General features: G+C 37.4%; 1 protein-coding gene across 1 annotated transcript in view; it reads right to left on the minus strand.

The window, feature by feature from the left end:
* Positions 1-26,387, minus strand: part of LOC124612259 (proteasome activator complex subunit 4-like) — a 231,161-nt gene that overhangs the window by 125,707 nt on the left and 79,067 nt on the right. The window contains exons 17-20 of the mRNA XM_047140346.1: positions 20,825-21,076; positions 19,937-20,065; positions 12,435-12,626; positions 11,089-11,276 (exon numbers count right to left, since the gene is read on the minus strand). Of these exons, the coding sequence (XP_046996302.1) occupies positions 11,089-11,276; positions 12,435-12,626; positions 19,937-20,065; positions 20,825-21,076 (761 nt within the window). The remainder of the gene's footprint in view (positions 1-11,088; positions 11,277-12,434; positions 12,627-19,936; positions 20,066-20,824; positions 21,077-26,387) is intronic.

Consider the following 26,387-nt stretch of genomic DNA (forward strand, 5'->3'; position numbering starts at 1 on the left):
TGGGACTGCCACTGCTTGTAGAATTGTTAACAGAATTTTTTAAATGGGAAAAGAAATTTCCTGAACAAGTCTGCGATTATTTTGTGAATAAAGCCATATAGACTGTTTAATATATATCTTCATTAATAACAATGTACATGTAATTAAGATTTAAGGAACATACAAATAAGATGCTTTTGATATACATTATCAGACTATGAAAGAAGAAAAAAATTAAGTTAAAAATTTTAACAAGTTCACTCATCTAAACTTAGAACTTGTAAAATAATGTTCAGTGCCTGTATCAATAAAACTTATAGGTATGAGGGGCAAACATCAACTCTGCTCAGAAGGTACAAGTGCTAGCAAAGAGGCTATACAGTCCCTGAACAGCTACTCGTCAGTACAATCAATCATCTTAATTATTCAGTTTATAACATATCTGTGTCATTGAAAACATTGCTGCTTAGGCTCTGTCTACAGTTGTCTCTGTATAATTCTTAGGCTCATTTACTTCAGCCAGCATCATTTCAATAAGATGTACTGGTTTCTTCAATAGTTGCCTATTCCTCAATTCTCTTTCACTACAACTTATTTCTGCAGGTTCTGTAAATAAACTTGCATCATCTTCATCATGACTGTTCAATTCTTCATTGCCTATTTCAATTGGGAGTTTTCTTGGGTTAAAAAACAACATCCTTACTCAGAATAATCCATGTTTCTGATTCAATCCACACCCAAAAGCTATCAGTACCATCAGATTAACCAACAAAGATTCCCGGGTTTCCTCTTGGATCCCATTTCTTTCGCTTTTCCTTGAGAATATGAACAAAACATTTCACCCCAAAAATTTTACATTTATTTAGCTGTATCATCTTTCCACTGAATACCTCATGAAGTGTTCTGACATTCACGTAACTTGTACCAATTCTTTTAACACCAGCCTTGCTTACTGCTTCTGCCCCAAAACTTTGGCAGACCTTAAGCGAGCAACGAGCTAGTTCCACAACACTTCTGTCAATATGCTCAGCACATCTATTCTGCTCTGGAGTGTAAGGATTTGTGATGATGAGTTGTATACCATTTAATTTCATCAAATCTTTAACTTCAGTATTATCAAATTCTTGTCAGCCATCACAATGAAATGCTTTTGGAAGTTGATAACAAAAATTCTTCACAATGATAACCATTTATGCAATCTTCTCCACAATCTCAGACTTTTGCTAGAAAAAAATATAATCTTGAAAAATCTTAAGTGAAGTAGAGAAAATATTGAGGTCCTCTAAGCAATTTACACCCTGACAGACTCACACAGTTCAGCATGAATCTCTTCTCTAAGTTGTGTGGCTGGCTGCTGTTGCAACTGAAAACTGCACCTATGCTGCTCCCCTTAACACAAGCCTCATAAAATTCTGTGCCAAAGCCTTCAACTTCAACAACACGTTGCTTCACAAACTGTTGGACATGACATTTGTTCTGATGACCCAAGTGTTCATGCCACATTTGCAGGGATTCATTTAACGCAAAATTTGCCTCAGGATTACAAGGATGACCGTTTTATCACTCAAATCATCATCTTCAATAAGTTGGTACTATGTAGCCACATGCTTTTACAACGCCATTGTTTCGGAACTCACAGTTGTCTGTCAGTGAATAAAGGTCTAATCCCTTATCCACAGCAAATGATACAGAAAAGATATTTCTTTGGCCACCTGGACTACACAAAACATTATCCATATCATATAACTTCCATTCAGCATTGCCAAAATTTGCAAAATAAATAGTCCTTTTCCTAGTGTGTTCATAATGTAATCATTACCCACAAATATCTGCAATGGTTTTGAAAACTTTGTAAATGATGTATACCACTCAAATTTCTTGACCATGTGATTAGTTGCTCCAAAATAATCAGTCCACGAGTGCTTGTCTAATTTTGCACTCATAACTTGACCAATGAAAGCCTGGTCAGGCAGTTCACATTTATTTCAGTTGTGGACTTTTTTTTTGTGTTTGGTACACATGTTTTAATATGGCCAAATCCATCACAGTCAAAACATTTCAGCTTATTTTTGTTTGAAGACTTTTCATATTTATTTGATGAAATAACATTTGTGCCAGTGTTTGTTTATTTTGGTAAAAAACAGTACAATTAACTCATCTCGTTTATCCCCCCAATAAGCACAAATACTTTCATCAAATGTTCATACATGCATTAAATGTTTTAGTGTCTGTTGATCTTCAGAGCTGGCCCACCACAACAGTCGTAGACTTTTATAACTGTCAGGCAGTGTGTCAAGTAGTCACATCAATAACCATGACTCTTCAGATTTCACACTGAGTTGTGGCATTCGAAGAACTAAATTTTCTAAAGAAGCGAGATGCGTGACCATGTTATCGCCTGAACTCTTGTGCAAACTGCAAAGTTTTAAATGAAAAGAATGTATAGCTTGTTTTGTTTTCTGTTCAAATATGGTGTATAGCTTGTGCCACATATCTCACGTATTCTCACAGGCAACCACGAAACCATGACTTCTGCTTTGAGTTTCGACAATGATCCGACTCACTGCATAATGAGCTTGCCCAGCACATGAAAAGCATCTATTTGTGCTGATGTCGCACCTGTTGGCAAAGCACTCCATATGTGCCATCTGACGCACGTAATAAATTTAGTATTGGAAACTTACATATAAAAGACACGTCAAGTTGTAGACAGGCACAATTAATAGACACTCACATATATCTTTTGGCTACAGCCTTCGTCAGTAAAGAGGACAGACAGACAGACACATGCTTAAGCAGAACTCACACATACGACCATACCTCATTGTTCCTTTTCACCCACATTTCTGTACGTTTTTAACGTATTTGTGTGTAGTTTTACGCAGTTTGACGTATTTTTTCATATTTTCACGTATTTGTTTGCACTGTTATGTATTTATGCATATTTTTACATATCTGCATATTTTTATGTACCTGTGCATGTTTCTGCATGTCTTTAGGTATTTTTGACGCATCTTTACGCGTCTTTTCACTTACCAAGTTCCTCTCACAACCATCCACACCTGTTTAGCACATTTCTGCATATTTCCCTTTTCCTTTACACCATTCCTGACACAATGGACACTTGCTCCATCTTTCTGCACCAGTTCAGAAAAGTATCCCTTTCCCTCACTAAAATCCAGTCCCACATCCTGTTTCTCAACCTTTTTATGGGCCATCTAGAGACCTTCCTAGCCTCCCAAAATACCAAATCCCTAGGGTGACTCAGGTTCATTGATGATATCTTCATGATCTGGACCCAGGGTCAAGACATCCTATCTTCATGCCTTCACAACCTCAACACCTTCTCTCCCATCTGCTTCACATGGTCCTCCTCAACCCAGCATGCCACCTTCCTAGACATTGACCTACTCCTCTCTGATGGCTCCATCCACACCTCTGTCCAACTTAAACCCACCACCCACCAACAGTACATGCATTTTGACAGCTGTCATCCCTTGCATACCAAAAAATCCCTCCCATATAGCCTAGCTACCCAGTGACGGCGTATCAGCAGTGACAAAAATCCCATTGCTCAGTATGCTGAGAGTCTCGCCAAGGCCTTCAGAGATAGGCATTATCCCCAAGACCTAGTCCACAAACAGACCTCCTATGCCATTCCTCCTCACGATCCCAATCCTCCAACCACACGCAAAAACCAGCCACAAAGAAGTGTCCCCTTCATCACCCAGTACCATCCCAGACTGGAACAACTGAACCATATTCTTTGCCAGAGCTTTGATTATCCGTCATTGTGCCCTGAAATATCCTGTGCAAGCTTCTTCATCTCCCAGTACTTACTGCAACCTACATCCTTCAGAATCTGCTTAGTGTATTCATCTCTTGGTCTCCCTCTACGATTTTTACCCTCCACGCTGCCCTCCAATGCTAAATTTGTGATCCCTTGATACCTCAGAACGTGTCCTACCAACCGGTCCCTTCTTCTTGTCAAGTTGTGCCACAGACTCCTCTTCTCCCCTATTCTATTCAATATCTCCTTATTAGTTACGTGATCTACCCATCTAATCTTCAGCATTCTTCTGTAGCACCACATTTCGAAAGCTTCTATTCTCTTCTTGTCTAAACTATTTATCGTCCATGTTTCACTTCCATACATGGCTACACTCCATACAAATACTTTCAGAAACGACTTCCTGACACTTAAATCTGTACTCGATGTTAACAAATTTCTCTTCTTCAGAAACACTTTCCTAGCCATTGCCAGTCTACATTTTATATCCTCTCTACTTCGACCATCATCAGTTATTTTGCTCCCCAAATAGCAAAACTCATTTACTACCTTAAGTGTTTCATTTCCTAATCTAATTCCCTCAGCATCACCTGACTTAATTCGACTACATTCCATTATCCATAAAGATTAATACAAAAAGTTCACTTCAAGAGAAACATCACAATTTCTTTTTAGTGTCACGTGTATGGCAAGTGTGACTTTTTCACCTAATGTGATGTTCCTTTAGCTTATATAAGGCCATAACATTGGTTATTTGCTTCTACTATTATCTTCTTGGAGATATGGTCCCTCTATGCAACTAAAGAAAAGACTGTCTGTTTTTACACCATGCACATTTTGTTTCCTTTTATTTACGAACCATCCTCAGTGGCCTGCATTATTAAATGTTTGCTGTACGTATATAATCTTTCCTTAATATTGATCTTGTCCTCATCAGAGGTCAGCTACACACTTCTATCCACATCAAACCTACTAACTAACAACAGTATTTACATTTTGACTGTTGCCATCCTTTCCATGTCAAATGTTCCTCCCATACAGCCTTGGCATTCGAGGCAAACATATTTGTTCGGATACAGACTCTTTACAGCAATACACCACCATTCTCATCTCAGCCTTCACCGGATGTAATTACCCCACCAGCCTAATTCTAAAGCAGATTTCCTGAGCCATCACATCCAATCCTATTAGTGCTGATCCCTCCAACAAACAATTTTGGAGCACACCAGTGGTCACTCAGTATTATCCTGGTCTAGAAAGTACGAATCAGCTGCTTCAACAACGTCATGACTTGCTAAAATCATGCCCTGAAATTATATCCATTCTGTCTGAGATTTTGCCCACCATATCCAGAATAGCTTTCCATCACCCTCCCAATCTCTGCAATATTCTTGTCACACCTGTTGCTCCTTCTGCACTCATCTCCCTACCCTATGGCTCCTACCCCTGTGACTATCCCTGCTGCAAAACTTTCCGTATGCACCCTCCTACCACCACCTACGCCAGCCCTGCAACTGGCAAAACATATACTATCAAAGGAAGAGCCACCTGTGAAATGACACGTCATACCAGCTGCTATGTAAATACTGTTTGGCCTTTTACATCAGCAGGGTTACTACCAAATTATCACTACGGATGAATTGACATAAGCAGAGGGTGTATAGTGGCAACACACAATATCCTGTTGCAGAGAATGCTCTACAACATGACAATCATGACCTCAGTGCCTGATTCACCACATGCGCCATCTGGGTTCTTCCCCAAGGTACCACTTTCTCAGAACTTTGCAGGTGGGAAGTAGTGCTACAACATACCATTGGTTCTCGCCATCCATGTGGCCTTAATTTACATTAATTTCTTCCATCTCAGCATTTCTTCAGAGTAACTTTCTTCATTCCATTTCAGTTTTCTACATCTTTCATTTTCTTATCTGTTTATTTTTTGTTGACTCCCTCCAAGCTCTGTCACGTGCAATACACTTAACTTTCCACTCTTATTAACTCATACATGTTGGTTTAGCTGTAATCTCTGTCTTGCATATTACCCATCTTCCACCTTTAAGCTTTCAAGTCTCAACCAGTGCAGTCCCCAACACTTTTTCGTTCTCATCCCGTACGCTAAGTCTCCCCTGATCCGCCATTCTGTGTGACTTTTCCAAAAACTACCCCTTTTCCTAGACCTCTCCAGTCCCCTTTAACCCATCTGCCTCAAGCAGGAGCCAATGGCTCCAAAAGCTTGTGTAATTACAACCTTTTATGTGTGTGTTCTCCTGCCACTTAGTGAGTAGATTTTTTTTATCTATACAATTATATTGGCAAAAATTGATTGTTCTCATTGTTATATATAATTAAGGTGTTATATAATGTTTTCAGATATGTTATTATACAGTAAACTCCTGTTTATCTGAAATGATCGAGACAGCAGCTGCTTTGGATAACGAAAATTTTGGATAAACCGAAGTCCCCGTTTTCTCACAGAAACACCCCGAATTGCGTTAATACCGTGAAATATGATCATAAAATGTGTGTTGGGTATGCAGAATGTTACTGATATGGTTGTGAATAAGCTTGCAAGTGTTTGACTGAAAAAACTGTGTTGACATGTTAAAAAGATGCCAAAATATGATTAAAAACTCAAGTTTTTAAATGTTGAATAACAAAGCTCATTTATTTTGCGTTCTTATAGAAAAAAATCCACCTTTTTTGGCAGCAGGCAAAAACAGGAGTTTTAATTTTATTACCTACTATTTGGCATAAAAAATAAACTACTGTACAAAATTATGAAACAAAAAACTTTTAACTTATGGTTGTTGAAGTTCCAGGACACTTTATTAGAACTTATTTTTTGGTAAAAAAGTATGTAATGGTTTATGGTTTTTTGTTTTTTGGCTCAAGAAACTTTTGTTGCGGCAATATATCTCCAACGTTGAAAACAAATGACTTCAGCAAAAGCCGCCTCCTCCTGTTGGCTGATGTACTGCAGGGCGGTTCGGATCACTTCATATCTTTTTCTCTGCTTCATCATCTGACACATATTCTTCTGATGCTTTCTGATTGGTCACGATTTGGACAATTTCTTCCTCAGTCAAATGAAAAAATCATTTTTCACCCACTCTTCACCATCTTCGAAGTTCACCTCTTCACAACCCAGTAGCTCCTCCAGTAAACTCACTAAAATTACATCATTTTCATCTGTTTCTGGCATGTCAGCTTGAGGTTTGGTGTTGCCTCCTTCTTCCCACCATTGATGAGTTGCCTTATGATCAAGAGTTTTTTCCAAGACCTAACGAGAGAAATTGGAGGAATTAGATTCCAAGCTTCAGCAATCCAATGAATTACACTTAAAACATCGATTTTTTTTAAGAGCTTGCACAAAATCTTCTTCAGCATCAATCGCACCAATTAACTATTCCAGCAGTTCGTGTCTGTAATGTTTTTTTCATTGCCTCAAGAACACCTTGGATCATTGGTTGTCATAAAGATTTGACATTTGGTGAGAGAAACACAATTTTGATATCCCCATCTTGTAGATCATTTGGATGAGAAGGAGCATTTTCCACAAAAAGTAGCACTTTTTGAGGAAGTCCATTCTCCTCAATGTATTTTTCAACAGCTGGAACAAACTCTGCTTGGAATCACTCTTTGAAGATGGCACCATTCATCCATGGCTTAGACTGATTCGTGTACCACAATGGCAAAGGTTTATCAGCTGGTTGCCATCTAAATGCTCTTGGTGTTCTGGATTTGTCAATTAAAGTAAGGTACAGTTTACGGCTGCCAGTGGCATGCGAGCACAGTAACTTTTTCTTTGCTTTTTTTTATATATAGGTGCCATTTCTTCTTGTTTAGAGGTAAAGGTTTTTGTTGGCAACTTTTTGTAATTCAACCCAGTTTCATCACAGTTGTTAAGTTGATCACCACTATGACGTCCTTTGTGAATGATTGTGTACAGTTTCTTCCTAAAATCAGCGATAGCGGCTTCATCCCCGGATAATGATTCGCCGCTGATGGAAATTTCGCGAATGCCATGCTGCTTCTTGAACCGATCCAACCAGCCACCACTTCTGATGAATTCTTGCTCCTTTCCTTCAATCAGCTCATAAAAAGTCATCAGTTTTTGACAAAGTAGAGGACCTGAAACTGGCACACCTGTGGCTCTTATTTGCTCGTGCTACAAAAATAAGGCCTCCTGCAACTGGGGATGTGCACCTTTTCTCATTGTTTTTCGATATTTCACTATGCTGTCTGATGCTTAGATGGAGCAAAATTTTTCAATTTCTGATCGATTCTGTCTTCTAATCAGAAATTGTACACCTACCGACATTCAAATCCGCAGCAACTTTTGAAGGGGGCTCACCAGCATCAATTTTCTGCAAAGTGCAAAGCTTTTGTTCCAACAAGATCACATTCTTTTTTCATTTTGTGCCCGTAGTCACGTTCAGTGCTTTTTGTACCGATACTCAAGTGATTATTTTTTGGTTTTGGACGCTTTCATCTCTGGACATTTTAAAGCACAAAACGTTAAATCAAAAACACACAGATGCACGACTTGACAACATTCGAGATACACTAGATAAAGCTTTTGACTTTTGAAACCAGGCTGTGGCAATAGATAGCAATGGCATGAGACCACGTAATACAAACAAGAAACATGCTAAAACTTCAACCAACACATGCACGGATTGAAGACACTCGAACTTTTGGTATATACCACTGCACTGATTAGCAGTAGACTGCCAAAAAACACCAGTAAATGTATGGCTCCAGGCACAGACAAGTTGAAACTTTTTAAGTGTCAGTCTAGATAGCCAAAAGCTTAGCTGCACAATGCGTCAGACAGTGCCAATGTGAGTCGCAAAAAATCGGAAAAATCTGTGCGGATGCAGTGGATTTCAGATAAACACGATTTGAATAAACGGGAGTTTATTTTGTGATGATTCCCTCCCCCCCCCCCCCCCCAGGGGGGTGGGGTGGGGGTAATGAAACAACATATTGGAGTGAAAGCTTCAAAATTGCAACCTCATTGTCCTTCATACACTACAATGTCCAGTTTTCAGTGCTAGCAAGTACACTTCACTTTCAGCATGTGTTTTTCTAAAAACACTTATAGCGATGACACCACAGATTTTGTGTTTTTTGGTCATCTGTTTGTGTTGAGGTGTTTACACTATATGTTTGTTATGCAGGGGCATGTGTAATTCTGTGTGGTAGAGGATGCTCTGAAAAAAAGGGGGAAATATGAGTGCAGGGAATCGCAAACAGCAGTATGAGTGCTGTAATGTTAGTTTTCTGTTGTGATTGTTCATTCCAATACTTTACATATTCTGTTCCATGTTAGATGGTTCACATGAATGCTCTATCAGGCAGTTGGCAGAGGTAGATGGCTATTTTCTTACTAACAGATTCCTATTTGTTCTCTGTATCTAGTTTTGAAATTTCTGCCTGTAGTTCCAGACACACTGGTATACTAGTCCTGTCAATCAAGTACTCAAACAAGGGGTGTAGAGTGCATGGAATATGCAACAATTTTTGACTTCAGGACTTTATCAAGAACAACAGTTGAGAGGTAAATGTACTAAAGATGGTGCTTCTAGGTTGTGACCTAAAGGCAGGAGGGAGTGGAAAGATCCCTTTTTCTTCCACTTGTATCTTGCAAACCGTGCACTGCATAAAAAAATGTTATATTTGGAACAAACACAAACTTGCTACAAAATCAAGCAACTTCTTTGAGATGTATTTCCCATGGAGCAGAAGGGAAATGCCTGTCAGTATTGTTGATGAGAAGGTATGAGGTCTGACAACCGATGTGATGGTGTGTCCAATAGCAATACACTTCTTCCTTGATACCTTAGTCTCCCCCCCCTCCCCCCCCCCCCCCCAACATAACTTCCTCAAGAAATGTTTGGAGGGATTGGTGGACAGAAGCTGCATCCTTCAAGAAGTTATCTCTTGGCAGGTAAGTGTTATAATTGTACATTTCACTTTGAATGTCTTGTCTTATTATGTCGTCATATTTTTGGACAATCCTGGGTCACTCTTCTTTCTCATTATTTTCTTTGTTATCATACCAAGTGTTGGTTAGAAATTTGTACCTGGTGCCTCTAAAACAAACTGTTGGTACCTTGAATCTGTTGGATACTGCCATCACAATTACGCAGTACTCCTACCTCTTCAACAATTCAGTTTCCATTCGTTTACAGTTTGTTGTACTCAGTAAGTATATTTGTTTCTCTGTTTCTTTCCCCCCCCCCCCCCCCCCCCCCCCACACACACACACACACACACACACACACACAGCAAATAGAATACTTTCATGTGTAGTATTTATATTTGCATGAAGTTTATTTATTTCTTCTGTTTGTTCATCTACTATACACATTACATCATCCACAAATTTGTAGCATTAAACAATATTGTATATTTTCTTTGTAATTATTGTGTCAAAGATTACATTTTCTATATGGTTGGTGAAAATGTTCGTCAGTGTTCCTAATATTGGGGGATCCCATCAGTGAGCCTTCTTTCCATAAGTAATATTTATTCTCAAAGGGTTGGTATGCAGAATATTCTTATTTTAAGGTTTTTGGTTATTTCTCTAATTTATCTTTGCATAATTTGATGAAAGTGAATATCTTGAATGATAAACGAATGACAGCATAAGTGTCAAATGCTACAGCATCACAAAATGTAAGCTATCATCACACTGTTCCCACATGACCAGTTCTGCGTGTTTACATCAGCTCAATGTAATTTCATGCTCAAATGAAGAAAGCATGTGAAATATATGGAATACTTCTTTACATCAAAGCTTTCAATCAGTATGGCACTAGAAACAGAGTATCTTCGCAGAGAATGGACACAACATGAAAAATGAAAGGACCTCTGTGGATAAAATTGTTTCCCTTACACCAAAGAATGAGATATTCTTCTTTTCTGTAAATTGTAGCTGTGTCAATAGAAATATGTATGCACAACTGGAAGTAACGAGACTATTTTAATTGCAAAAGTTAGTATTATCAACATCAGGCATACTTTAAAAATATTAATACTGTGCTTTGTTAAACTATACAACAGTCACACAGGCACCAAGATTTTTTATTCCATAGTGTTTTATAGCTTACTTGGATTAGTCTTTTTTAAACAAATACATTCCATTACAAAAAAGAAAATCAGACTAAAAGAATTTAGAAAAAACTACATTGCTAAGACCACTGATTGACATTTACTACCATCCAACAATTACTCATGCACACTACTTTGAAGACCGCTTTGGATGGCACACTCTCTCTGATTTAGGAAATACAACTCCCACCTACTCACAGATTCCCTTGCTCAAGAGCATCCATTAAAGCATTCAGCAATGAGAGGTACTGTTCCAGATTGTATTTGCTGTTCTCATGTAATTTCTGTAGTCCAAGTTCTACCTCAGTATCTGAAATGGGGTCCACTGATGGAAGAGGTGAACTGTTCCACAATTTACGAGCTGATGCTAGGCAAGTATCTGGTATCTGCAACACATCATTATGCCACATACAAAGCTATAAAAATTACATCAAAGTGCATGTAACTTTTAAAAAAGTATAACAGATTAAATTATAAAATTGTGACAGTCTTTCAGGCAAGAACTTACCTTAAGTAGGTATGTCAGAACAGCTGACAGAAACATACAGAAAACTACATGATACTAACCTTACTTTCAGACCTGTTAGTTCTTTCTTGAGGGAGGAGGAACGGATAGATTGGGTAAGGTTAAAAAGGGAGGACAGGTCACTCAGGTCCCTGGAGAGGAATCTTTCTATTTTGGGGACAGCGGGAGACAAAGATGAAGCGGAATCAAAGACAGTACTCTGATTAAGTACTGTGCCAGAGATGATGATGATGATGATGATGACGAAAAAATAAATTAAGAGGACCAGAAATGAATAGCACAATTAAGAACAAAAGAGAGAGGAACAAAGAGAGATTTTACATCACTGTAAAAGGATTCTTGGTTAAATAAATTACCAACACTAATACTTTATCAACTTCTATGCACTTGCCCAATGTCTTCACAATTCTGCAGCATGTAGCGATGTGAGCTTGTATACTTTTAATGATGCAACTTTTTTAAAAAAATTTAATTATTAGAGATGACACACAACATTAGTTATATTTACACACACATGGCTCTGAGCACTATGGGACTTAACATCTATGGTCATCAGTCCCCTAGAACTTAGAACTACTTAAACCTAACTAACCTAAGGACATCACACATCACCCAGTCATCACGAGGCTGTTATTTACAATAAACAGCCAAACTTATCTGTTAAATTACTACCCTGATTTTCTGTTGAATGCTGGAGGAAAGGGAGCTTACAGCCTCATCTCCTTACTGCTTCTAATAGTATCTACAATTATAAAAGGTTTATTACTGATTATAAAAACAATCATAACTCGGCAAAGAGAGCCACTGGCAACAAGAAATAGCTAATAATATAGAGCACAATATGACGATTGCACAAGCAGCTTCAACAAAACCAAACGACAGAGGTTTCTGCCTAAAACAGTTGTTGCCAACCCTACAGCAACTTCCGCTGTATACAAGAATGTATTGTTATGAATATGCCAGTGAAGAAGCAAAAAATGTAGCACTTAAATTTTATTCAATGGAAGCAAAGTCTTACCTCTAGATTAATGGTAATGGTTGGAAAATGTTTATGTACTGTTTCCACCAAATTGTCCAGCAAGTTGATGACTGATGCTTTTTCTGAAGGTTTAGCAAGAACAATAGCTGGCCACAATGAGTTCAACATTGTCCAGTCGTGCCTAGTTACCAGTGGGTTCTGCTTCGGACCCAATAAAACATATAATGCACCCTGTAAGAAAACATATTTACATTCCATGAAAAGAAAAATTATCTTCAGGAAATACTCAAATACACAAAGAGAGAAATAGGAGTACAACACACAACGTTGCTAGTAAAAAATCATAAAAAAGGTAAGAGCAATCTTAGTTCTCAGAACAGCAGGTTACTTGATTAGAAGCTTTGTCCCAAATATAGAAGTGCTTTCTTCTTACATATTTTTGTCAATACGACTAGTGGTTTTGAATCCTGAAGTTAAGTACCGGTACTAGCCATTTTACATATTTGTATTTACATTTATCAAGCACATGAAGTATTAAAAAAAAAAGAGGTGCCAGTTCCAAAAATTACCCTGGTTATCTCTGTATACTAAGACATACAAGTTCATCACCATCACTATTTGAAAAGCAAATATTTTAAGTATTAAGTGTTTTATTAGAAAAACAGCTCTGAAATTCTATAAATCACCAGTGCCCTATATAGGACTAATATCACTTCCAATGAAATCTGAGTAAATTGTGTGCGGGATCACATTTGTTAGTTAAACTAAAGCCTCCAGACCTGTAAAGTATATTATTTGATAACATCTAATCTTAATCAGCTCATTTATTGCACTGACCCAGCTATTTGGTACTTGCATCATGACACTGGTATCTAATTTCATTTCATGTTCTTAAGAGGTGCAGATAGCATTAAGAACAACAGATACATTGGTAAAAGGGGTGTGCGATACATTGGTAAAAGGGGTGTGCAGTGGTGCTAAATTTTTAACAAACATTTCATGATTGTTACTGAAAAGATGGGGTTCTTACATTCATTAGATACTGCCAGGAAACATCTCAAACCAGCCATTATAAATCGCTTCAGTAACATGAATATGACCCTCACTATGCCAGTACAAATAATTTCCAATATAAAATATTTAAACCTAAAAAATTCTGGTGGTTATGATAACACATGAATGAAAGTTAAGAGTTATGTTCTCAGTTTAAATATATAACCACTCAATTATCAGTGGTATATTTCCTGAATGGTTGAAATATGTTCAAGTTAAATCTCTGTTTAGAAAAGAAATGACAAAATTTCTGTTCAGTTTCACTTTTTCCAGCATTTCTGAAAATATTAGAAAAATATACGATCAGCATCTTTATCATTTGACTTCAAAAAATAATACGAAATGTCGTGTGGCTAAGGCCTCCCGTCAGATAGACCGGTCGCCTGGTGCAAGTCTTTCTAACATGAAAAAGGCTAGATTGCTGCTGTTGGAGATGATACAAATATTATTGATAATTAGCAAATCAAGAAGTTTCACAAAGTTTGTTAAAGAAATTTTCATGGACGTTAATAAATGATTCCTAGGTTTCCACCAATAAACTTCAAAAAACATACTAAATGCACTTCACAGCTTTTAAAAAGTTTACCCATCAGGATACATCCAAAATACAATGAGAAGCAGACAGAAGAGTTTGACAGTGTTAAATTCTTTGGATTACAGCAGTATAATGAATTCACCAAAACTGAGAAATCTATTGGGTTCGGTTAAGGATGACCTTGGCCTGAGGAAATGTGGTGTGTACAAGAGTCCTTGTTGATGTGGGGCAGTATATATAGGCCAGACATGCCGCACAGTACAAGAACGCTGCGGTGAACATCAGCATCATGCACTCCTTCGTCAACCGGAAAAGTTGGCAATTGCGAAACACTGTCTGAATACAGGACATTGGATTATTTATTAAAAGATGGAAGTTTTATCCCTGGCATCATCTTTCTGGGATTGCATTATTAAGGAAGCAATACATATCCGGACAATAAATAATCTCATCAACAAGGATGCGGGATTTCAACTGAGCACAGCCTGGAACTCTGCATTGGCTGCTATTAAATCACGACACGAAAGATTCTTCAATAACAGACCCTTCATAACATTGGTCTAGTATGGTCGTTTGTGAGTAAAATCTGGCCACACTGTTGGCAAACACAGTGTATAGCGCACGCGCAGGAGAGCTGCTCTGCGATTTTTGACAGAGGGAGTTTGAATATGGCAACATCTATCTGCAAATTATTGCGCATGCGCGATTTCTGCGCCTGTGCATTCTTCACACGCATGCTTTAGAAACGGGGCGTTGACGTGCGGATACAGTCAGTCGTACCTAGACACCAACAAGGTTGAACGAGTTGAAAATGTCTGAGAGGAAATATTGCGGAATTTGCGCAACGTGATACGGTGGCAAATCCATGAAGACTACTTACAAGTTTAAATTTGTTTGGGACAGCTCAGATGATCCACATAGTAGTCAGTCAAGATATCCTACTACCAAAGCAATTAAGTACATAAAATTGTCCAGGAGGATCACTACTTGAAAGTCTGAGATACTGCTAAAGCTATACGAATGTCGTCTGGATAGGAATAACACATTTCAACAGTGGAATTGGGTATGAGAAAATTACCTGCCAGATGGTTGTCCCAACTCTGAAAGCAGGATCAGAAATGCATCACAATGGGTATGTCCGAACAATGTTTGAGCCCTTTCCAGAGCAACAAGATTTTTTTAGTGTCAGTTTGTGCTCGCAGATGAATCTCTGTTCCACTGCTATAGCCCAGAGACAAAATAATAGTCAGAGCAGTGGAAACATGTTGATTCACCACCACCAAAGTAGGCAAAGGCGATAAGGTCGGCCGGAGAGCTCATGGCGTCAGTTTTCTGCTACTTGAAGTAGTTTCTTCTGACAGATTATCTTCTCACTGGTCAAGCGATTACAGGACAATATCAAGTTAAGCACCCCGACCAAATTCAGCAAATGATATGCAAAAAAAAGGGAAGGTTTGGCAATGATGAGAGTCATCTTTCACCAAGACAATGCATGCGTATACTCAAGTGTCATTGCCTTGAGGAAAGTACATCAACTAAGATACAGATTGTTGTCACGTCTGCCTTATTCACCTGATTTTGCTCCATCAGACTTCAATCTCTTCCTCAAGCTCAAAATTTTCCTTGATGGACAGACATTCTCTTCAAACGAAGAACTGACAGCTGAAGTTGAGGCCTGGAGGAATCCAATTTTCGAGATGGGATCAAAGCACTGGGAATATTGCTAGACTAATGGCATTAATGTACAGGGAGACTATACTGAAAAATTTACCAGAACTTTTCAAACAACCCCTGTAGCATATACTTTTGGCAAAATTAGCATCCTTTATGTACATTATTATACACCCACATTTAAAAAGATGTTACACTATGTTCCTGTAGGCCAAGTCAACGTACTTTGAAACAAAAAGAACTAAATAACGCTTGCTTGGGAATAAAATAGGAAGAAATAGTTTTTATTGTTCAATAATAAGAGGTTTTGACTGGAATGTTTGGTTTTGCAAAAATTTATACAGTTTTTGCAGATATGGTCTTTGATTACTTTCTTCCTTTGGCTCTATTTGAGCTTGCAACAAATGATTGTTTCTATTGAGAAGCAGCAGCGTTTACTCATCGGCGAATGGATTGATTGTCTGATTTAAGGTGCTTCTCAACATTATTCCCCTTTTCCCACCTAATTCAATAATTATAAAATATGCAGAATATTGATTTCAAACTTATCCACACGTTAGGGGAAGACTTCTGGTACAGTCAAAATGTGTCAACAGATTTTGTTTTCCAATCACTCCAGCAATGACACTATAACACGGCAGTTGACAATGAGCACAAACAAACAAACAAGAACACAGACTGCCTGATGAGAGAGTAGTAGTTCCAAGGAAACAAGCCCAGCCTCCGTCTCATTGGGCAGCCAGCCTATAACCCTGATCTGTGCTTCTGAGAAAGCAGAGCTGGCATACTGTCATAGCGATAGAAAACCCCATCCGGTTCTGTGCAAGTTGTAATTAAACTCCACAATAAACCACGATTAGTCTCTTCACTCATTTAAAAACAAGAAAAGAAAGCATCATGTAATGCATAACACATAGCAAAGCCAAGGACACTAAGCACTGGGGGTCACAATGGTTATAGCTCATTTACTTGCCGAAGTTGGCAGTATCATAAATTAGGTAGTTCAGTCCCAACCTCTACATATAACTTACGCAACCATAATTCAAAACACCAACCAACTATAACTGCCACATTAAAAGGGTTCACATTATACCAACTTTTTAATTTCAGTTAGCTGATAAACTTGTGTATTTCTCTATTGTAGGATGCTACATCCTACAGCTGAGTCCTACATTGACAGACACAGCATGTAAGACCACTCTGCATGCAACCATCTGTCTGTGCAAATATTTGCATGCATCACATTTGTGCACACAAACACATCATATGTAAAGGGGATTTGCACAGACATGAGATGTGCAAAAACCTGGAAGTTGGAGTTAGAAGTTTGAACAAAACTGCTGATATCTATGGGCACAAATCACGTCATTCCTGACAAATCATAGCTCAGAGACAGGAAATTACCACAAACCTGGCACTTTGTCAGTTTTTAGTCAGATGTTTTTTTCAGTCTAGTATTTCTTACCTTTCTCTACACAGTGAATTATAAAATGGCTGATACGTGCCAGTGCTTTAGGTAGATCACTGCTGAATTTATTGAAATACATAAATGTAGCATATTTATCGAAAGTTTAGACTTAGGATTACAGTGAGTAGTTGACCCTACAGCAAACGGAGAAACTGTAGTTTTAAAAAATGCTGCTCAAGCTTGATCACAATTATTAGTTTCTCTTGGTTTGCTCTTAGAAATCACTCTCACTCTCTTGACCTGCATATGAGACTGCTATCAAACATTCACTCAATACTGTACTATGCAATAATCTTTTGAGAGACTGTAGATAAAATAAACTATTTATTCTATGGAAGAGCCAATTACAACACTGGGTTAAGTTCATAAAGAACATCTTGCAGCAGTGTCTTCAAGAACGCAAACTCTTATACTGTTTTTACCTGATCATAAGATGAGTTTTCTCACCCCAAATTCGTCATTCGAAAAATACAGGGTCATCTTACATTATTCACATATTAAACTGCTGCTGCTGAGGTAAACATTTTTACAGCACTTAATAGATTAATACAGGGATCATCTAACATTTATAGATAAAGTTTTGGCTACTGAGGTTTCGTAAAAATTTATGTTTAAGAGTTCCAAAGCATAGAGCTTAGCAAACAATATTTTCGTTCGAATAGGCTTGAGATTTCCTGATACACAGAAGCACTCGATACAGTACTGATCTTGATCGCTCCATCACGTGACATTTGACTCCTGACACTAATGCAACACATGGATTTGTGAGAAATTATGAAGCAAGCACTACAACAATCTAATGCTCTCCTTAAAAATTTAGTAACTTTGTGAAACACAGGAGGAAAGAGTCTTCAATTCTATCAACTCAAAACTTTTGTTGTACGAGATTAGGATTGAAATAGAATTTCTCATATGTGTATGGATACCCTAATACAATAATGGAAAATCCAGGATGGAATGTAACAATATTCTGAAAAGGAAAGTTGCCACTCACCATTTAACAGAGATGCCGAGTCACAGAGAGGCACAACAAAAAGACTGTCACAAATAAAGCCTTCAGCCTGTAAGGCCTTTGTCAAAAAATAGATCACACACACACACACACACACACACAGTAGACTGAAACCGTGTCTTGAGGATGCAACAGATTTGCAGTGATTTATTAGATGCACAGACAGATCGTTAGATGTGGACCAGCCCTTTTGGAGGTCATTTAATTGCCCACAGTTGACTTGGCACAGCAGAGCATCAAGCACACTGATATGCCATTGTGCTCATGCACAGGTGTGCTTGTTATTTTCACACACATTCTTACACACATTATCTTTCCAAATTGTACAATATCAGTAATCAAAAATTAGTTACATTTTCAATATTTATATGCAGAATAAAAAAGTGTTCGAAACTATCTCTGATAAAATAGTTCCTCTGCATTCGATTTGTCTCAAGACAGCATTTGCTAGATAATTTCAAGTTGTCGCATTTTTAGGAATAACTTGCATCTATATTCACATTTACTGCAAATGCAAATTTTCAAGTCCCTAATTATTAATGCCAAATAATTTACTAAATAAAATCTGCCCACTGTATATCCTTGTTGCAGCAATGTGATCAGTGTAAATAAGTGTTGTAAACTGATTTTCCTCTGATGTGTGGCTACAACAGTCAGAGAATTATCACATGCGCCTCAGTGTACTGTACATTTGCATGTTTTGTGACAAGCTTATTATCTTTCAAATTAATATATATTTGATATTTTTTGACATTTCACATCCATAACAACCATTTCACTCTGGATCTGTGGAAGATACATGAACATTTTCTTTCCTTTGTAGTCATGCATTATATTTTTCATTTCATGATATATTCTGAATCCTTGATAACCTCCTCACTATGAACCTATAGAATGAACAGCAAGTCTAATCTAATGCAATGAAGTAATGCTGTACAACTGCTGATATAGCTGCATGCTCAAGTTAAGTGCAATGTTAATGTTCTTCAGAGCTCTGTTCTGTAGGTTTCTCAACATATGATACACCACATCGACATGTTATGCAGCATACATTTGTTTTTGGTCTAAATTATATTTAGCACAGCATACCAGACACTTAAGTTTTGATGGAGGGGTAAATATGCTTTGGATATCATACTGACATGTCACAGCACATATTTCCTTTTAATATTACAAGTATCTGTGCTGCTTAAAAACCTCTCTCAGATGTCAGAATTCTTTCACAAGACCATTTTTTCTAAAAGTGTGCCTTCTCTGTAGATCAACATTTTAAGGACAGAATTTCATTTCAAGAACTGCTTACTGCATATCTGAAGAAAAAAGTTACGGTGCTATTGAAATATCATGGGAAAACTTGGAGATTAGCCATTACTCCAAAAAATCCTGGAAACACATACTGCTGTTTAGTATTTCTCCAAATAATTATGATAATCAATCTTCACATAAAATGCCAACAAATAAATCAGTCAGCAAGAGCAACTCTCCCAAACAAACATCTGTGTTCAAGTCCCAGTCTGGCATACAGTTTGTTGTGCAGTTTCATAACAGCACACACACACACACACACACACACACACACACATACACACACTACTTCAAAGCAAAATATTCCTTCTGGCAACAAATAATTCTTAGGGTCAACACAAAGAAACAAAGTGTAATAGCACTGCTGAATTAACTCTATAAGTTTAAGGAGGATACAGTGTGCAGTTGGCTGATGGACGGATTCAGCTTAAGTAGAAAGCAGATGGTGCAGTAAAGGGAGATTGAAAAAGATACCACAATAACAAATAAATAACTACCTTAAATTGGTCATGATGCTCCTTGGAATCTTCCTTTAAATATTCCAATAATTTTGGTACAAGCACAAGATAAGAATAAGAAAAAGTGTCAAGTGCCGTGAACAACGTTTGTTGTGCTCGTGAACGAACCTGGAAATTTCAAAAGTTGAACCAATATAGAAAAAAATTGCAATACAAATGTTGTGAATATCATTAATAATCAAATCTTAAATGACATATATCAATAATTAAATGTCCGATTTACAGTTTCCAAAGCCACATGCAGAAGTCTGCAAAAATTCACAATGTTTATTTCACATTTTGAGTCACATTGCCGACTGAAACCATGCACACAGGAGAAGACATAACATATGATAAATATATTTGCCTTTTGAATATGTACACACACACATACATAAGCCTTCACTATCAGAATTTTTTGCTTTGCCATTTTCAGTGGTTATAGCAGGGGACAGAGAAAGTAAATTACATCCTGCATGACAGAACTATAGGGAGGGAAAGCTACATGCTTCACCTCCATCACATATTTCTGTCTACAAAGGTAATGAGATTTGTATATCTAGTTATACATCATGAAGAGACATTTAATATTTATGTTTGTTATAGTGAGCCGAAAAGAAGGGCAGGGGGTGGGAGTGAGGGGGGGGGGGGGGGCAGCAGAACAGCAAATGGATGCAGGTTAGAACCTAATGGCACACCACATTTCTATTTTAAAACAATATCAGAATGCAGTAAATCATGGGTATTCCACAATACTTGCCTACTGCAGACATTTCTCTTACAATAGGCTCTAAAGTATCGCCTGAAGGATCCAGAAAAAAGAGAGAGAGAGAGAGAGAGAGAGAGAGAGAGAGAGATATGGAATCGTGACCTGTGCTATCAACTCACCTCACTATAATGACTAGTACTGAGTGTCAGAAGACTAAGCATAATAAGACTGTGTGTTTCTGTTAAGCAAACTGTGCTACGTTCTTGTAAGGACTCATACTGAAGATATGCTCTGTCGACAAGAACAGCACGCATATGTCTCTTTTGCCCAACAAGTTTGTCTTCAAGAAGTTTCTTCACTACATGAAAATTTTTCCAGTGTGCATCAAAATTGCTGCGTGTATTACTAACACGTATAATGGAATCCCAAATCTGAAAATAAAAAGAGCCAAAAGGAGTACAAACACTGGAAACACAATAAAATTTTAAATACTAAGTCAAACTCAAACATTTATACATTTATTAAAGAAGTAATTTATGATCCATGTGAAGTTCAAGAATGAACAGATTATGATATTTAGTTACTAACACAAACTGAAAGTGACTTTTCAGTCTTTTCCGATGGATCTGGTGCAAACACACTTCTCGGGTTTCATGTCCCATAATGTTGTGCAAATCCCACAATATTTCATCGATACAACTGTTTTGACATCTTCAGGCAGTGGTAGATGCTCTTGTTACTGCTGCAACTCACAACTCACAGCACTGACAATGCCGCATCTCCGAGAAATGTATTTGCTATATTCTCAGTTTCTCTCTGTGTATTTTGATGATATTATATTGTGACTATCCACTTTGTACACGTACTTGGCCATTGAAGGGCACATTAAGACTGTGATATGTATGAAACCTTATTTTACTTACTTGTTTAAAATTTTTGTGCAGTCATCAATATGACAACTTTTGCACATGTTTCACACAAGTGTAACTGTTGATAGTTACAAGCATTAATAATTCGTAAATGATTGTTACAAAATATCTCATAGATGAACAGCTTCTAATCAATTCTAATTTTTATAAATGTGTTTTTCAGTTATAAACATATATGAAACATCGTATGTCCAGCATCCATGTTCATTATGTTGCACATAAGCAAACTCAAAACATCTGGTGTTTAATTAATTAATTATTTTATTTAATCTGAATGATTTCTGGTTGACTGTATTCAGAGATTCTCACAACTTAGCATACTATATTAGCCCATTAAAGTTTAGGTTTAAACCTGTAAGTTTTAACTTTGTTGTGTGTCTAAAGCGGTTGCGTTTGGGTCTGGTGGTGCAGTCACGTGTATCACTACATTTAATTGCTTCAGTTTGTTAGCAGACAAAGAATCATCAATGTGTAGTGGAATAACTGTAAAACTGCACAAAAACATCACAAAACGATTCTTTAGGGCCTAACCCATACAAGCAGGCTGCAAATCTTCAATTTTACTGACAGAAATTGTTAATCACATCTTCAATATATCGAAGCGATCCTTAAACCTTAAACAATATTGTCAATGCGATTCCATACGGATAAGACTTCAAAAACCCAAAAAGAAGTATGTGCTGCAATTATGACGATGATTGGTTTGTGGGGCACTCAACTGCATAGTCATCAGTGCCCGCATGTGTGTTTCTCTTTTCTGATGAGGACTTTGGACAAAAGCTTAATGTGAACAGTCTTCTCATTGTGTCTGTATGGAACTCAACATGCCACCTTTGCAGTGGGTAGCAATCTGTCCTTTCCATAATTGTTAATATTCCAACCAGGTCTTTCCATTGTTTGTCTGAAGAACACAGCAGTTCTGAGTGCAAAGATTGTAACAGTTGAAATTGACAACTTTCAAGCGAAATTTAATAGAAGTTCTGCAACAGAAAAACTGCAAAATGTTTCTGTACACTACAGAATATATGGTAAAGAAATCTGGGGTATTACTAAAAGAAGATCATATTTTGTCAAAAGGAAGCTATAAATTGGCAAATAGGTAAGGATGTGGAAACACATGTCCAGACTTTTTACTGTGATGATATTTAAGTCTTATATATGCTAATAAAAGGAGACTGTGTGTCCTGTAAGTTCAAAAGTCTCATTTTGCATAATCTGAAAGAAATAGACATATATCCTTCTGATAAAACTGGTTTTATGAAGTTCTATAAACTTTGCCCAAAAGATGTGTTACTGTAAAGTCATGGACTGCATAACATATGTGTATGCATTCATGACAAAAATGTAAAACTGTAGATGTTGCACGGGGTAAAGAACCATACACTGAAATTTTACAGAAACTTGTTTGCAATCTGGAAAATGAGGAGTGCATGCTGTTCTGAGTGTCCTGAAGGATATGAACTGCATAATTTTTTACTGGAGCAGGAATTCTTACAATACTCTGAAAATGTTATTTTCAAGCAATGGATACTAACTTATTGACCTACATTGGACATATTAATGAAGGCAATTGAAGACTTTGTTAAGTATCTTGTGCAAAAACTTTGAAACTTGGCACAGCATTGCTAAATTTCAATTTCTCAGAGTCACTACTAAAATCAAGCAAGAAAACACTCCCTGATACTTCATGCTTTCTCAAAGTTGATTTTGCAAGAAACAATAAATGTTTGCTTGTTAACTACTGTGAACACACTAATAGAAAAAGTTAATAGTTTAAATTAATGTACATAGCGTAGCTACAAGAAAAGCTATGCTTTCACATACAATATTGGTCTTTTTTGAATGTGTTTCACTTTAAGATACATCACACAAAAGTACCAGTAAAATTTTAAATAATGACACAAATTTCTGTCATTCTAGGCTTGAAATTCTTCTAAGTGGCTAGCCCTCAAAGTGTTAAGCTTTAAATGAGAGTCAAACGTTCTCTGATTTCAGAAACTCAAGAGCCGTTGTCACACGTTAACATAATTCATCTTGCGTAAAATGAAATTTACTTTTTAAGTAATGCTGCTGAAACCATGGTTCACAATATTTTCCCACGGCCTGTTAGAATTTGTTTCAACAGTGGTCAGAGAACAACATTACTGCACGTGCACATCTAAGATGACGTAGGAAGCCCGTATGTTCGTAATTATATAGCATTAAAAGATCTTACAATATATCATAAACAAAACAGGATACCAGAGTATACTCCAAGAGCAACAGAATTTCGTAAACCATACTAAAATGCACAATTTGGCTTAAGGTGCACATTTGTACGTCAAGATTCACAAAGTAGTATGCCCCAACATGGTATTAAGCTTTTCAGTGCAATTTTCGGGATCCAAATTTTCTTCGAGTACCCGTACTGTAGTAGCTCGTGTTTCATTCTTTATCATGGCATAAAGCCATACATGTCAGATGATGAAACTGTGCGCTTGAAATTCAGCAAACAGTTGAAACTAGCCAATAGCCTGGAATGAAACACTTTGTTACAAATAAATTTACTGCCTCTGTGGAAAAGATTAATAAAAGCCAAATTTCTTTAGAAAATCGTCAAAAATAACTTCATTGTTCTGCAAGGCGATTAATGCTTGACTGCCAAATATGTGGAATAAAATAAAATCAGAAAATTGAAACTAATAACATATTTTAGCCTTCCATAATTATGTCAATGTATTTTAATTCACTTGATAGCTTCCAGGCACAGAAATAAGCTTTGTTTTCATTTGATGTGAGAGCTATAAATGAAAACACGGGTCATGTGGAGACTACCTCCCCTCCCCACTAGAACTCAGACTGCTCTGAAATGGCACAAATCTGGCAGCTTGGGCGCACCAGAAAAATTTTTCCAGGTAGCATCTGGCTGCTTGTTGCTACTACACTTCAAGTAGCCAGAAGCCAATAAGGTACTGCTCACATGCGACTCAACTGAGCATGCGCATGAGCCTGCTTGCAACTGCTCGAATGGACCATGTAAACAGTTGTAATGTCATGCTCATAATAAGCAGTTCGTTGTTGTGAAGTGCTATATAATCTTTGTCCTAAAGCGTTTGATACATTTTGCTGATGGCACACACTTATGTGCGCACTGCGTTTTGTTGTTGTAAATGTTCCTTTGCCGTTTAATTTTTTTTCCTCTTATTTATATTTTATTGCTGAAGTGTTATTTTTTAGTAGCAGGTTACAGTACAGTTCTATGATAGGGTAACAGTTCTTACAAGTCAGAATTACAAAAATTTAGATGGAAAAAAAGAAAAATTCCCAGAATTCTAAAAAGAATACCAGGTTTTTCACAGTTTTCTCCCCGATGAAAAAGTTCCTGGGTTTTTCCTGGATTTCCTAGGGTGTATACACCCTGATATTGTTTACTTCAGTGATGGCAGCCCTGCACAATATAAAAACTTTAAGAACTTCTTAAATTTCTGCCATCGCAGAAGATCAAAGGGTGACTGCAGAATGGAATTTTTTTCCATGCGAGTCATGACAAAAATGCATGTGATGGCATTAGCGGTACTATTAAACGTATAGTAAAAAGAGTATGTTTACAGCATCCAAGTGACAATCACATTTTAAGTCCAAAAGAACTGTTTACTTTTGCCACAACACAAGTTCCAGAAATGCAAACTAAATGTTACCAGAGGACAAGAAAATTGACAAATAAGTTACAAAAATGATACGAGACTGGTTCTTCCATTCCTGGCATAAAAGTCAATCATTTTTTTCAAATCAATGAATAAAAGCACATTGCTGATAAAAGAGCGTTTCATCATCTACAAAATTCATATAAGTTCATTTTGGGTTTCAAGACATAGCCTTTGTCACCATTAATGAAGAAATGTTTGTCTGGAAAACTTCTTGAGACCAGTGAAGATTAGAGAGGCAAATGTCGAATTCATGAAACTAAGAGTTGTTCTTCAGTTTATTCGTGGCACTTCACTTCATGTTGCTGTTTGCTGGATCCCTTATAAAACATTAAAATGTCTCTGCCTCATCTTCTCACACACACAGGTCACTTATATACTTTTGAATCACACAATATTCTCCAGTGATCATCATCATCATCATCTAAGACTGATTATGCCTTTCAGTGTTCAGTCTGGAGCATAGCCCCCTTATAAAATTCCTCCATGATCCCCTATTCAGTGCTAACATTGGTGCCTCATCTAATGTTAAACCTATTACTTCAAAATCATTCTTAACCGAATCCAGGTACCTTCTCCTTGGTCTGCCCCAACTCCTCCTACCCTCTTCTTCTGAACCCATGAGTCTCTTGGGTAACCTTGCTTCTCCCATGCGTGTAACATGACCCCACCATCTAAGCCTGTTCACCCTGACTGCTACATTTATAGAGTTCATTCCCAGTTTTTCTTTGATTTCCTCATTGTGGACACCCTCCTGCCATTGTTCCCATCTACTAGTACCTGCAATCATCCTAGCTACTTTCATATCCGTAACCTCAACCTTGTTGATAAGGTAACCTGAATCCACCCAGCATTCGCTCCCATACAACAAAGTTGGTCGGAAGATTGAATGATGCACAGATAACTTAGTCTTGGTACTGACTTCCTTCTTGCAGAAGAGAGTAGATCGTAGCTGAGCGCTCACTGCATTAGCTTTGCTACACCTCGCTTCCAGTTCTTTCACTAAGTTGCCATCCTGTGAGAATATGCATCCTAAGTGCTTGAAACCGTCCACCTGTTCTAACTTTGTTCCTCCTATTTGGCACTCAATCTGTTTATATTTCTTTCCCACTGACATTACTTTCGTTTTG

Source organism: Schistocerca americana, chromosome 4 (genome assembly GCF_021461395.2).
Source record: "Schistocerca americana isolate TAMUIC-IGC-003095 chromosome 4, iqSchAmer2.1, whole genome shotgun sequence".
Classification (NCBI taxonomy): domain Eukaryota; kingdom Metazoa; phylum Arthropoda; class Insecta; order Orthoptera; family Acrididae; genus Schistocerca; species Schistocerca americana.